The 14,794-nt window shown below is 38.9% G+C and overlaps 1 protein-coding gene across 1 annotated transcript in view; it reads right to left on the reverse strand.

The window, feature by feature from the left end:
- LOC111220813 (collagen alpha-1(V) chain-like) overlaps positions 1–3,198 on the reverse strand; it is a 73,486-nt gene extending 70,288 nt beyond the window's left edge. The window contains exon 1 of the mRNA XM_022744043.1: positions 2,893–3,198. Coding sequence (XP_022599764.1) covers positions 2,893–2,992 — 100 coding nt within the window. The 5' untranslated portion in view covers positions 2,993–3,198. The remainder of the gene's footprint in view (positions 1–2,892) is intronic.
- Positions 3,199–14,794: the final 11,596 nt, after the last annotated feature.

A 14,794-nucleotide genomic window follows, 5' to 3' on the forward strand; every position in this document is an offset into this window, starting at 1 on the left:
CCAGTACAGCCATAAAACTGCACTAACCAATATTTGATATGAACAAATGAGTGTGTAATGTGAAAAGACTGACAAATAATGACAAAGCCACAGTGAATTATCACCGCAGTCTGCAGTTTTCTTCAGCTGTACTTGGCATTTGAGCATCTTTCCGCTTTTGTGCTACGGTGCACAACTTTGCTTTTGTTCACCGTCACTGTTTTCATCAACCTTGTTTCAGGCAGTAGAGGGCAGCTTTTTTCAGTGGCAAAGCTCAGAGAGACCAACTGATCACTACCTGCCCAAAGTTAGCAGCTAGCTCATTAGCAAAGTAAGACATTTAGCAAAGGGAAAGATCGGGATATTTTCCTCTGGAGTCAGCGGACACCAAAACAGAGCTAAAAGGAGAGTGAATATTTACCTTACATTCACTAGGTTGATGGAAACACAACTCCAACTGAAATGTTAGCCACACCAACTTTACCAGATTACTGTGGCAAATGTGTTGCGTTTTCACCTTGTTTTGTCGTTTGCAGGCGGTGAAAAATATCAATGAACAACTTTACAGACTAAAACTAATTTGAATAATTACATTTTACATATCTTATATCCTATTTAGCTAAATGACTGTTTAGCAAATCTGGTTATTTTACGAATTAGGAACTGTATCCATTATGGATCTAGTTATTGGACCCCAATAATGCAAAAAAAGTATAATTAAATGAATAGATTGGTTCTAAAATATTAACTTTATAAACTGGCTGTATCAGTTGTGTGTTGTTATAGTTGCCAAATCACTGTTTTTAATTTCAGTGGATTCTAAACCCACACAGTTTTAGGAAATCTACCTCCAGAATATTCAAATAATTACAACAATATATTCAAATTTAAATTATTTATGAATATGAAATAAATAGGAACTACAGTATTGATTTTAAAGTTTACCCCTTATAGATATTTCTGTTATACCTGCATTTTTATGCAAGTATACTGTGTGTAGAGTTTCAGATAACCACTAATGGTGGGGATGTGTCCGGGCAGGCTGCAGCAAGCCCTCAGATGAATGCATATCCAGGTCCTCCCTGAGGCTAAGAGGTCATCTGGTTTGGGTCAAGATGAATCTTTTACTGATGACATATTGTCTGTAATTGTGCACAATCATGGGGCAGATACATGCCATAAAAATGCAATAATTTTACCATAATCCAACATTAATGTGAATATTACTGTAAAAACTCTAATTTAATCAAATACTATGCAAATGAGCAACATGAAGAACCAGATAATGAGTTTACATAAAGCTTGTCATGTAATCGGCATGTTGCTAACACTCAATCATTGAGTATTTCCCATTCAGCATGTGTCAAGTGTCAAGTTTCAGGAAGTGTACCGGTCCTCTTGAGGATCACTTACAAGACTCTGGTTGCTCTGTGTCAGTTTTAAGAGCTGATTAAATCCAGCCTGCAGCATCAAAACCATTTCAGGCCCATGCTCTGTAACGTCCTACCAGAACCCCAGTCCAACTCCAACTCCTCCTCTGTCATCAAAAATGACCCAGATATGGATCCAACCGTTATACAGTGACTTAAGTTGTGTTCAGTTAACAACCATTGTTTGTAGGCAACATGAAAATAAACCAGCTGCAGTGATTCCTTCATATGTTGAACAGTATGATCCATATCAGCCTGTAAGATCATTTTAACTGTATTTGTTTTTCTTTTATCAGAATATTTCTTTTTTTCTTTTTTAATTTTCTGCAATTGGATGAGTTTGAAATTCAGCATCTAGCTGCAGGCAACCACGTCACATTCACACCATCAGCACAATCTTGGGACACTTTCAAACGGTCCTCAGCAGACAGAAGAAGCCACCTGTTCCCCTCCAAGTCCCGTGTCAGAGCCTCACAGCAGACCACCAACCATGCCAGGCAGTCTTAAGGTGCTAATAATAAATGCAGGCCAGACCCCATCCCCACTGCCACGGCACTGCATGACCTCTGAGCACCTATGGGACACAACAGCCCCACACAGGAGTGTTTGATTATGATATGGACTAGGTTTTAACTTGCGTTTTAAGTTACAAAAGCCACACTTTCATATTTTCAGACTGGGTTATATACGTCTTAGTGAGACGCATGAGGAGAATCATTAGTGGTATATAGTTGTTTGAGTCTTTGCATTGGGCCCACTGCTTCAGAAACTGTGTCCTGATCCTGATGTAGGAGTCCTTAAGGCAGCTCCACCCTGCCACTTCAGACAAGTTGCAGCCCCTCCCTATTATGAAAATTGTGCTCATCCCTCTCATCAGTTAAAAAAAAAGAAAGGAAGAAAGAAAGAAAAAAAAAGAGATTGGAAAAGCCTCTAAACTTTCTTGAGCTGCACTACAGCAAAGTTACTATTAGAATACAGTAATAAGTCTGCAAAATGCAACACAAAATTAGACATCATCTCTGAAAAATACATTACATTTGTCATCCAGGGGCATACTGGATATTCTTTCACTTCTTATGCCGATTAACTTTAAGCATCTAAGTTAATATATTCAAGCCTGGATCTGTATTTATCAGCTGGTGGAGGCTTCTGCAGTTAGAAACCTTTTGCTCAACTTCACTGCAGAACCAGTTCCTCCATATCCAGACAGAATAAGTGGCCAATTCCATATCAGCCTTTCTCTAATGAAAAAAAAAAAAAAAAAAAAAACTTTCTCTGAAAAACATGCAGTCTTTTGATACTAACACAAGTCCCATAGTTTCGGGGGAAAAGACCAAGCTGAATACATTAAAGCACCAAAAAACTGCACAAAGATGAGTTGAGGAGAAGGAGGAGGAGGAGGGGCGGACATCACAGTGATCCACTATAACCAAAGAGGAAAAACTCCAAAACTGTGTCCACAAATCTCACAGCTGCTTCTTACCTGAACTTGCATGCGATGTGACAAAAAGCAGAATCACCGCTAAAGTGATTTGGGCGTCCCTTATCCTCCGTTTAACTTTCCATCTTATATGGGTATCCATGACCGCCAGAAGACGTCCACGGCAAGTGGATTCACTTTTCAACTTGGAGCAACTAATTAGACTTGCAACAACTTCTTGGTCAGGACAATACTAAAAGCCAAAAGTCCCAGAGAAAGAGAGAAAAAGGGGGAGGGGGGGTGTATCGTTATTTCTCAAGCAGCCATAAGGGTTTGTTAGTGTGGGTTCCTCCAGCTATAGTTGACGGATGGGCACCGTCTCTCCCGCACTGCTCCTCTCCTCTCTGCTCTTCTGAACTGTCCTGCGCCGCTGCTCCTCCGATCAGAAGTGTTGCCCCCTCCTTCAGTCGTCACATACAGCCCCTTCAAGTCCAACGGGGCAACACACGCACACACACACATACACATACACACACACACACACGAAAAAAAGTCTTCCCCCCAGGCTGTCACTCACTCCGCGGACAAGAGGTTCAGGCAAATCAGAGGAGGCCATATATCAGAGCCAGCCCTGTTATTGGGCCGGGGGAGGGAGGAAAAGTTGAGAGAAAGTTTCACGCCTACACTTCTCTGCACGTTCTGAATTATTTTACATGGAGTCCGCTATTTCCAGAGGAGAGTCAGAGCGGGAAAAGCGAACTGCATCTGAGTCAAACCATGAATACATGCATGGATTTTCATTCGCTGTACAGGCTGGATTTGCCGTCCCATATACTTCCACATATTAGGTTTGAGCCAGTATCTTATTAAACATTGTCTTGACGATCTGTACTGAAACGTTTAAGTTGTTTATTATGAAAAAAGTCAGCCTGGTTGTTGTTGGTTTAAGGTAATAACCAAAGTTGGTGACTGCCCCCCCCCCCAGAGCTTAATCAAATGACAGTTTATAAAACATCAACAAAGGCTGATACTAACAGTGTCCTGCATGTTATCTAACCTGGGGGCATATTAGATGATATTGTTTTCAGTGGTTGTATTTAATCAAATAAGGATCTAAGGATAGAGGGTGTTATATGCTGTACACAGCATAAAGCACTTGTGATTTTGTGCTGTATAAATAAAAATTGACTTCACTTAACCAACAAATGCTCTGGTACCTCTTAAAAAGTTTAACCATTCAGTTCCACGTTGAATTTATGATTTAAAGAATAAAAACTTATGAACAATAACGTTTTATTGTTGTGTGCTTCTTCATTTTTCCATTAAAATGAAATGCAGTCATGGAATTCATTAGTTGTGTTGTTGCCGAACCTTTGGCCATAGAGTCTCTTATAAGGGAGCCCTGCGTCATAATCTAGTTTAGTTGTGCTCAATATAGGACCATGGTGCATATTCCTAAATAAAATTATGTTACCATAGATCAGCTGACAGTTAAAAAAAAAAAAACATAGGATTGGAGTTTACTGCAGCACATGACTATGGTTTCTGCGTCTCTGGGCAAAATGTTATTAAGCTGAGCAGGAAATTTAATTTGTGGACTTTGAAAAAAAAAATCTAACTCTAGGTTTAGATTTTTTTGTTTTTGCTTAAACTCCATGGAAGACGAAGGTTTGCTGTGCACTGATGGGAACTTGGAGGTGACGGAGTACAGAGACCAAAATGTGTGAATTGCCTTACAAACCATTAGCCAGTTTTACCATCCGTAGTTATCAGTCTATTTAAGATCCAGAATCTTAGCCACCACAATCATATAAATGATAAGAAAAAGGACTAAGGTGCACCAGCAATTAAAAAGAAGATGAGTCCACAGGTGATAATCAACCTCTGGCAAGATGGTCCTGCTTTTTTTCATTTCATGGACAGGCCCAATTTAAGAGTAACAACACCAAGCTCTAAAGGAAAAGAACATTTATCATTGAATAATCAGGTGTTACATGATGTATTGGTTAATTTTTGGTTTATTTTTTTTTCCATCTTGACACCAAAACAAACTGTAACTGCCATTTCTGCCTCCCAAGGACTCACTAAGCAGTTACATTTCTATTTTGTTACAAAGAGACATAAAACATTTTGAGCCCATTTGCCTGTACAATTTGCTATTGTAAGATTGTATATATACTTACTTTACTGTACTCCCCCTTTTAATATATAGTAATACAAAATTTAAAGGAAGATTTTAATAACATATCAACCAACCAACTGACATTTAAAGCAAACCTTTCTCGGAGGCTGTGATTAAGTAAAATATTAAATGTCACTGTTGTATTCTAAAACAGTGAGAACTGTCACAACTGTGAGAAAGCAGCTCAAATGTGATCTAATCACAGAAACCCACATTAAAGTAGAATACTTAAATAATTAAGAAAAACTTTTATCAAGCCAACGTGAGATTCAGACACCAGCTCTTGCCGTCGTCGTCTCAAGAACAGTCAAAAATGGCAGCTGTCTTTTATAAGACGGCAGACGTCCATTAACTGCCCAGTAAAAGTTGGCTTTAAACGCAGTAAGCAAACAACATGTAGGCTGTGGCCACATCTGACAATCTGTGTGTGAAAGATGAGTTTGAACATAGATACTCAGTGGTTACTGCAAAGTTAGACCATCTTTAACATGTACAACTTTTATTACAATCGTCCAGAGGTGCTGCTTTAATGTCCTGGTGTTTAGTTGGTAAAAACTGTTTATAAGCTTTGGGAGATATAAAGCTCGTCTGTTTAACATGCAGAAGAAGACCAACTTTTACATAACTCACATTTCAAAAGGCCCTGAAGTAACCTTCAGACGGAGGCTTCCTTCACTGACAAACTGAGGCATTTAGTAAAAAGAAAAGTACACACCAAGGTTGTTCTCAAAGGGGGAGAAGATATTTACATCAAGAATAAACTATCCACTCTAAACTGACCACTTAGCCATATAATGGTTACATGGTCAGATGTATGGGTCAAATTATGGCCTGAGCCCTGTATTTAAGATGGCTTTATACCTACACCACACAAATCTCAAATCTCTCAAACTACTCCTGTACAAGGCCTCCACTTGCTCCCTTAAACTGCCTTCTACCCAAAAAACATGGTGATTTATCTGAAGCCGGCAGTTATGCTTAATTTGAGGACTTTCAGACAGAATAATCTTTCACTACAGACAAAAAACAAAAAAAGTAGGCTCTATAGTCTGAAACAGAGAAGTGTTTCTGTTCAGAGTCGTTTCTTCAGCCCCCACCTCTTTGTCCTACTTTCCACATCAACTTTCACCGGGTGTCGCGCTCCATCTGAGAGCCAGCCAGAACCTAAATCAGTCAGTGATGGATGCCTGCGCTCAGTTCATACTCCTCGGAGTCATAACTCAGTCAAATCGGAACACACAGACATGACACACACGCTTTCAGATTTGGTGTAATTTACACTTACCGAGGACGACGTGCTCTTCGATGTCCACCGCAAACAAACGTCCATAAATCGACGAAAATGAGAGGGAAAAATACGATCCACAAACTCCGCAACTTCACAGAGAATTATCACGTTTTATCAAGTAATAATTAATATCAAAATACCCCAGAGTGATTGTCTGTACATCCCTTAGTACGCTGAAAAATATCCTGCTAATAGCTGATTCGGCATAATTACAATGTTGCCAATCAGACCAAATGTAAACAAATACATGCTCAAGGCAATAGGGCTAAAGGGCTAGCTAACAGTAGCCTACAGCTACTTCCTGTTTACACGCGCCAAAGCACGAAAAGTATGGGTGCTGTAGTTCTGAAACTCAGAGCGCGATTATAAAACCAGAAAGAAGTAAGACAAATAACAATAAAAGCACCGACAAAATACATAAATTTTACACTAATAACTGTTTTTTTTGTTTTTACCTGCTTTTTAAAAAAATATTTCTTTGTATTTTTACAAATAGACAAGGTTTAAATCTGACGGTAACATCTAAAAGTTCATGGAGGACATTTTTGTGGGCCAGACTGTAAAGACAAGAATACACAGACAAGAGTATGTCTTCTTCCTCTTTAGGTTCCCTGTAAACAAATGCATTTCATTTGTCAGGAACTTGTAAACTTTGCTCAAGCTGAATTACACATATTTAAACCTGCAATTTAGATCTCTCAATCATTTCCCAAACACCCAATAATTTTTCACAGACCCACATGTCAAAACATCACCCTCCAATGTTGTGATGGAGAGGAATTAGAGAAAGGAGTTGATTTTGTGGTTTCACTTTAATGATAGTGTCTTTGAGAGCCAGAAAAGGGGAAATTCAAATACACCACACCAAAAGACCAGATAAACTGTGGATCCTGGCACTGCAGCTCCTGGCGGCTCCAAACATAGATTAGGCCTTTACGCAATGTAGGATGTTGTACTGTACAGCAAGAATCAGGGAGTATACTGCAAATACAACTTCCCTGTGTGTGTGTGTGTGTGTGTGTGGTGTGTGTGTGTGTGTGTGTGTGTGTGTGTGTGTGTGTGTGTGTGTGTGTGTGTGTTTTGTGTGCTTTCTGGCACAGATGCAAGTCCTGAGATAGCCTACAAAGGAGGCAAGTGCACAAACAGGGAAACCCAAGAGCTGACTTTCTCTTTAAAAAAAAGACGAGCCAGACACCAGTTTTATATTTTCAAATCACAATCAAAGGGTTATTCATTTAGACAGGCATCTGACAAATGCACAATGTCTCCTGGTCAAATGGCAGATGTTTTTTCAGTTTGTAGCATTGCATTTTTATTAGATTATCATGGCTCTGCAGCACAAGCTGCTGTAAAAACGTTAACAAATTCTGATTAAGTATGAATGTTTGTTATCATGACAAAAGCAATAGAACCTCTGATAGAAAAATGGGCCTAATGCTTTCTCTACCAGATGCACATTGGTGCTGTTATGTATTGATGAAGCCTATTTGGCACAAGTGCACTGTATGGCACAACACCATATTTTCCATTCCACAATGTGTGACGCCATCCATTCCCAGATTGTATCATGGCAAACCTCCCCAAGCACACTGTGGGGAAATTTTTGCTGCATAAAGGGACTTGACTGTTAAGTCTGGAGAGGAAGAAAAATCTTAAGAGTACATACAGTATACTTGGGATTATGACAACACTGTCATCAGAGAAGAAAAACACACTGGTGTTTAATGAGTCAGTCTCTGCACATGCTTCCAGCTACAGCTCATCTCTTCTTTGACATATTGTATTGGAAAAGATTTGAAAGCCCACCTGTATCGAGAAGCAGGCCAAAAATGTTAATCCCAGATAGGAATCAATCAATAGGCATTAACTAAATTAAACATGACAATAAGAAGATGCATGTATGGCCTTGTATGACCTGCAGAGATCTGCCAAAGAGTGTTAAACAGGATGGATCAGAGTGCCTTATCATCAGTGCTGGCTCCAGAGGCTACAGCGTGCTTTAGTTAGAGAGCAACAACGGGTTAAGTTTGCAACCCATGTGGCAGATCCATGAGGCTTGAGTTCAGTAGGGCTGCAACCGTCTTCCTGTTTTAACATTACCGAGCTTGATCCAACTTGTGCTATTAAAAAATGCAGAACATCTGCTCTTCGAAAGTCTTAGCTTCTGAGAATCCTCTGATGCTATCATCAGCCAGTTATTTCTCAATGTTAAGCCTCTGCCTATTGCATAGTATGCTTCTTTAAAATTGTGGCTCATTTGAATGTCTTATTTGCAAAGTCTTCTTAAAGAGGGTCATTTTAGATTTAGAAAAATACCATTGACAGCCACAGCTCTTTATGTTACCCTCTGTACATACAGTATTTTATGCTGATGAGTCAGTGAGTGAAATAGAAATGAATATTTGACGTGAACTAACAACAGGAAATAACATTTTCTCCACTGCATGACAGGTAAAGATCCTACATCATAAACTAAGTGAAGAAAATGTCATATAATTATACATCATAATACAGTTTCCATAATAGCCAATAGTTTTATAATATCATCCACTCTGCATATTAAGTATCAAATGGGCTCCATCAGGTTTTGTCAAATGTTTATTTTTGTAGTAAAAGGAAAAGTCTAAAATCTTTTAACGACGAGGATAAAGCCTTAAGCTCTGACACATGGAGCGCATGAGGACTGATGAACATCAGAGGTAAAGTTGCCAAAACATTGAAGAAGATGATGAGAAAAAGAGCGAGCATGTGCTTGTTTTCTTCCTCTAAAATTTGAACAAATGACACTTACTTTGATGTAGAGTATATGGTTATTAGTTTAATGTTGCCCACCATCATGAATGTATTGACTGATTAAATTATGCTTGTCATAATAATGTGACGAGGAACATCTCAAATAAAACTCCCCAGATTCATCAGTATAAACCATCCACTGCAGTGCATTTGTAAGGCAAAGCTTTTGTCCTTTTGTAAACTGCTGTTTCACATGTTGCCTGTTCAGATTTAGAGTTATACTCAGTCCTCCAGTAAAGGGAACTAACACTCCCTTAAATTAAATCTCTCGACCAAAACAGCAAGAATAAAAGTGCCAAAGTTGTCGCCTGCCGTCTAAGGAATTAACTAACCATGTCTCCTTCCCCACCCCTGCGAGCCCAGCTCCGCCCTGTCGGCTGTTTGTAGTGGTAACTGTAATTATGGAAGGCCTTTCATACCCATGTGTTTTAACAAGACCTGTTCGTTTCGTTCCTCTCTCACTGCTGAAGGCGGCTTTGCAAAGGTCTGAGACACTGTGCAAACAAGTTACTCGTCTGTGTCCATGTAATGAGACATTTCTTGAGGTTTGAACTGCAGTTCTTCTTTATTACAGACGCAACAACATGATATTTATGTAAAAACAAACTACATTCCTTTAAATTGGAACAGTGATTTTGCTGTTTTCAGCATGGGTGGATTATGAGAAAAGGGGTTCCAGGGCACAGACAGGTAAAAGACCCCCCACCCCTCCTACATGGGACCCCAAAATCAAAGAGACATGGTCACATAATTTGGAGTCATTTTGTGTCTCTTTAAGGTGGTTTTGGGAATTTTGAGTCACTTTCTCAATGTTTTGAGTCTTTGTGTGGTTGTTTTAAGTTTTTGTGTGGTTGTTTTGGTTGTTTTAAGTCTTTGTGTGGTTGTTTTGGTTGTTTTGAGTCTTTGTGTGGTTGTTTTGAGTCTTTGTGTGGTTGTTTTAAGTCTTTGTGTGGTTGTTTTGGTTGTTTTGAGTCTTTGTGTGGTTGTTTTGAGTCTTTGTGTGGTTGTTTTGAGTCTCTTTGTGGACATTTGGGTCTCTTTGTGGTTGTCTTTCTGTCTTTGTGGTCGTTTGGAGTTACTGTGGGTGTTTTATGTCTCCTTGTGAACGTATTGTGTCTCTATGTGGTGGTTTTGTATCCCTGTAGTCATTTTGCATCTCACTGTGGTCAACTTTTGTTTCTTTGTGGTAATTCTGTGTCTACGGGGGGATTTCTTTGGTCTCTTTCTGTAGTTGCTTTGTGTCTCTTTGGGATTGTTTTGCATCTGCTTGTGGTCGTTTTGTGTCTTTGAATTGAGTGTTCTTGAATTTCAGATGAGAAATATTGACAGTCACTTCATACAGAGGCTCTGGCCCAGGGCCTCAGTAGGCCCATTAGGTAATCCATCCATGATGAAGATGCTTACATCCACTGTTGCTCCAAATGTTTGCAGAATATCTATCATGAAGCATTTAGAGATGATGAAAAATAATTGAAATCCATATGTACCTGGTTGATTCAATGGTCTTAAGCTTGAGTCAACCGCATGACAGACAGGAATTCTCAAAGCTGTTTATGAAACTGAAAATGTGAGTCTGCATTTAAAGTGGAAATAAGCATATTTCTGTTAAGGCCAAAGACAACCCAAGAGAATCTAAAAAATGTAGACTAGTTTATATTTCACTCTCTTTTTCAGACCATTTTCCATTCTATTCCACTCAGAAAGGCTGAGGCTTGGCAGCTCACCTACAGCATTTTTAATATGTGCGACCTCCTGTAATCTTGCATCAGAGCTCAAAAACTGCACTGAAACACAACACATCAAAATCAAAGTAACAATTGACTTGCTATCAGAATGATGAATGAGTGGTCTGAATCAGACCTCATTACTTTCCCTCAGGTTCCCTTCAGTTTCTGGCCTTTCTCAACCTACATGTTCCTGCTTGATTACATTTGTAGCCCTATTGATGGAAATGTCAGTCAGTTGGTGGGTTCACCACTTTGGACCAAACTGAAATATCTCAACAAGTGTTGGATGGATTGCGACGAAGGCATTCTTGGTCATCAGCTCTCCAGCTCTTTGCCACGATCTCTAGTGTAGTGTAATTTATTTAAGAATGAAGGTCCTGACAACATCTATTGGTTGGATTGCTGTGCAGTTTAGTACAGACATGTACCTCTTATACCCAAAGCTGAAGCTGATTTTGTCTAATTTCTTCACACCTGTCTTTGAAATTGACTTAAAGCAGTGACGACATATTTAATGTATTTATGTATTACAAAGAATATGAACTGGTAACCTGTGGCATGGCCTCTCTCCACTGGCTCCCTATAAACGCATGTGTCGATTACAAAATGCTGCTTGTAACTTGTGATGCTTTACATAACATGGCATTCCAATATATCATTAGTTTATTTGCTCCCTACAAACCTTCCACATTCTCTGCTCGCAGGATGCAGATATCATTGGCGCATTCAAAATAGACAGCTTAGGGTCAGGGTCATCTTTTATGAGGCCTGCTGCTGCTCAGACAAGCTGCCAGCCATTGTGTAGGCAACCCACACAGTTTTGTGATCTACGCCCTTTGGATGTACAATACCACAGTGATTTGAGATGTTTGGTAAATGAAAAGGACAACTTGGCAACACCGACTGATGTAATAAATAAAACCTATTTGAATTTTTGCTAATGCTGTAGACCTTCAAACTTTTCCCAACATCCCAAAACATGAGGTGCCCTGCCGCCATTACCATCACGTCATGGTAAAATCTACGCAGTCTTCATTTGAACCATGTATACTCAACCATGAGGCAAGCAGCGCTGTGGCCAGAGATTTGGCTGCCTGTTCCAGCAAGTCAAGCAAAACCTAACAGCAAAAAAAGCAGTTTTCAAACCACAATGAAACATGAAATAAGTTTTAATTGTCCACAAAATTATACAGCATTTATCGCATATTTCCGTCCTCCAGGCAATTATATGTATTGTTTGTGAATGGAGGCAAACATATTACACTGCAGTGGACCTTTTAGCATATTATAACATTAAGTTGGCATAATATGCAATACCGGTGAACTGAAGTGAGACAGGATTGTGTATCTTACATCTGCTTTCTGGTTCCACTTCAAAATAAAGTTTCCACATAAACTGTGTTGCCAGTGCTTATGTTAGAATCCGTCTCCTGTCAATCACAAGCCAGCAAGGCCGCTTTACAGTAAAATGGGCCCTGGGGTTAGAACTTTTTCAAAGCCCCCCCCCAATAATCCATCAATATGTCAAACATGTCTGGATTATTCTGGGGGGTGGTTACAGATAGCATTAGCTAGCCTAGCACTAGCTAATATTGAAGCTCAAATTCATAACTATCTGGAATTGTTCATGATAACATTATTTGTTCGCTAATGATGTTAGCTAGTAAGCTAACTACTATCAAAGACCTAGCCTGCTAACCTGTGGAAGCAGGTGCCCTCATCTATGATGTTGTCGTTTCACTTTCCAGTTCTGCTACTGCTGCTGGAGGTTTTCCACTTTAGAAACAAAAAATAGCAAAAACAGGAACTTGACATTTTGGCCTGCCAATCACCGTGACTTATTTTTTCAGGCGTATATGCCACACAAAGTCAAGCATGACAAACTTCACTCCCTTGCCCCTAAAGAAAACAAAGCACAGTTTCACCAATTTATGTCTTAAAATTGTAATCTTCTTTTTTATGTTAGTATATAATTAGACAGTATTTATTGTATTTCAAAATAATTCGTTTGTAAGACAAATAAAGGGATGAGGAAAACAGTATCAGTGCAGGAACTCAGTTAAATCTGTGTTTACTCTGTTTCCATGCAGACAGACAGATTTGACGGGTGATTATCCACTGTAGGTGTACAAAGACACCTACAGACAAAAATAAACTCACACAGAACACCCCCTTCTTTTTGGTGGTTTGTTTTGAGGATGATGATATGAGTGCACAAGACAGAGAGAGTTTCCATTGGCCCATAGTTGGAAGTGAGCTCATGTAAATATTATCATGAGTACATAATACTTGTGCACATGTGAAAGTCTTCAGCAGCTGCTCGCAGGAGACTGATACATCAGACTGGACAATAACAGCATGGAGAGGCACAAACTCACGCGCGCAGTCTCGCACTCTCTTAATGAACACAAAACACGTACACATTTCCACTCCACACATACACACTTACACACTTGACACGTTGTCATGAACTCACCAGCTGCCAGTTATCAGTTGAGTGTAAATCCCCCGTTGGCAGTGGTCCCTTGGCCTGGATGTTTGCACTCTGGAGGAATACCTCTCCCTCAGGTCTGAAGTGTAATCCCCGCGGAGAGAATTTGCAGGGGATAAAACTTAGATTATGAAGTTTTACAGACTGAAATCAGCAGGATGAAATGTTACCTCATGGCTAAATTCTTAATTGTTTACAGGTGCTTTAACGTGTTTTTTTCCCCAAAAATCATCCATTTTATTTTGTTTGATCATTTTCCAAAGCATATATCATAAAACTTTCTAGATTAGTTTCCTATCTGATTGGTTGATTTCCATCTATTTTCCTACAAAGTTCAAATTATTGCAGGGACTTATTAAACTTATTATTTCTCTAAGTGTTTCATCATCATTTGTGGTAAAGCTGGGAATGTTTTAAAATCGATCCCGTGTGGTGTGTTCCAGGACTCTGAGATTTGTTAGAGCAACAATGAACGTATTCCAAATTACAGTGATTTTTTTTTTCATTGTTTGAATAAAAAATTTGCAGCCAACTCAAAAACCTTGGAAGCACCAATTACAAGCAACTAAAAGCAGACCCTTGAAAAGTCGTTTATTACTTATCTCAAAAAAGTTATTAGTTTTCTGCAACCATGGTGAAAGCTCATCGTTTTTTCATTTCAGAAATTTTCTGTTTCAGAAATTTTGTCTAGAATTTTCTTGTTTAATTGTTTTGAAACTTGGTTTGAAATTATTCTCATCACAACTTTTTCTGATTATGTACTGTATGTTAACTAAGCTTTAAAGAATTATAATTGGTTGAACAACATTTGCTCTACAGATGTGAAATTTTAATCAAATTCTTGCCCATAAAAGTTATTAGATCAATAAACAGTTTCTATGAGTGTGCCGTTTCATTAGGGAAGGCCTGAATTTCCTCTCTCTTAAAAAAGGAAAACAACCCAGCCATCATTGGTTATTACCAATACTGTGAAGCAGAATTTAAGAGTCAGAAATCTCTATCTGCACATATGTTTATATGAGACTGAGACACAAGGTCCATTTTATGTTGTTTATGTAGTTTATGTTATGGCCTTTAAGACCCAACTTTCTTTGTGAGATGCCTTTATATCTGCTGACTCATATTTTAGGAAGGGAGTCTTTGTGTCTGAACACATTTATGGAGTGTGGGAGAGAAGAGAAAGTTCTTTGTTTGCAGGGTAATGTTTTATGTAAGTAGTTATGTCCTTGGCTGAAAAGTCTTGTTGCACCACCGCTGTGGTACGTTTGGTGTTTTATAAGCACATGTGGAATGGACACTTGTATTGTATCCTATGTGCATGACACAAAAATGAACAATGACCAATATAAAATAATGTTCCCATTACTTGAAAGACCAAATCAATAGAAATGATGTAATGTGTTCTGTGAAACACCTGTAACCAGTTACTCTGGAGGTGAGTATTACTTTCGCATCACTTGTATATAAATGACCCTGATGACTCT

Source organism: Seriola dumerili, unplaced genomic scaffold (assembly GCF_002260705.1).
Source record: "Seriola dumerili isolate Sdu_G_001 unplaced genomic scaffold, Sdu_1.0 BDQW01000074.1, whole genome shotgun sequence".
In the NCBI taxonomy this organism is placed as follows: Eukaryota; Metazoa; Chordata; class Actinopteri; order Carangiformes; family Carangidae; genus Seriola; species Seriola dumerili.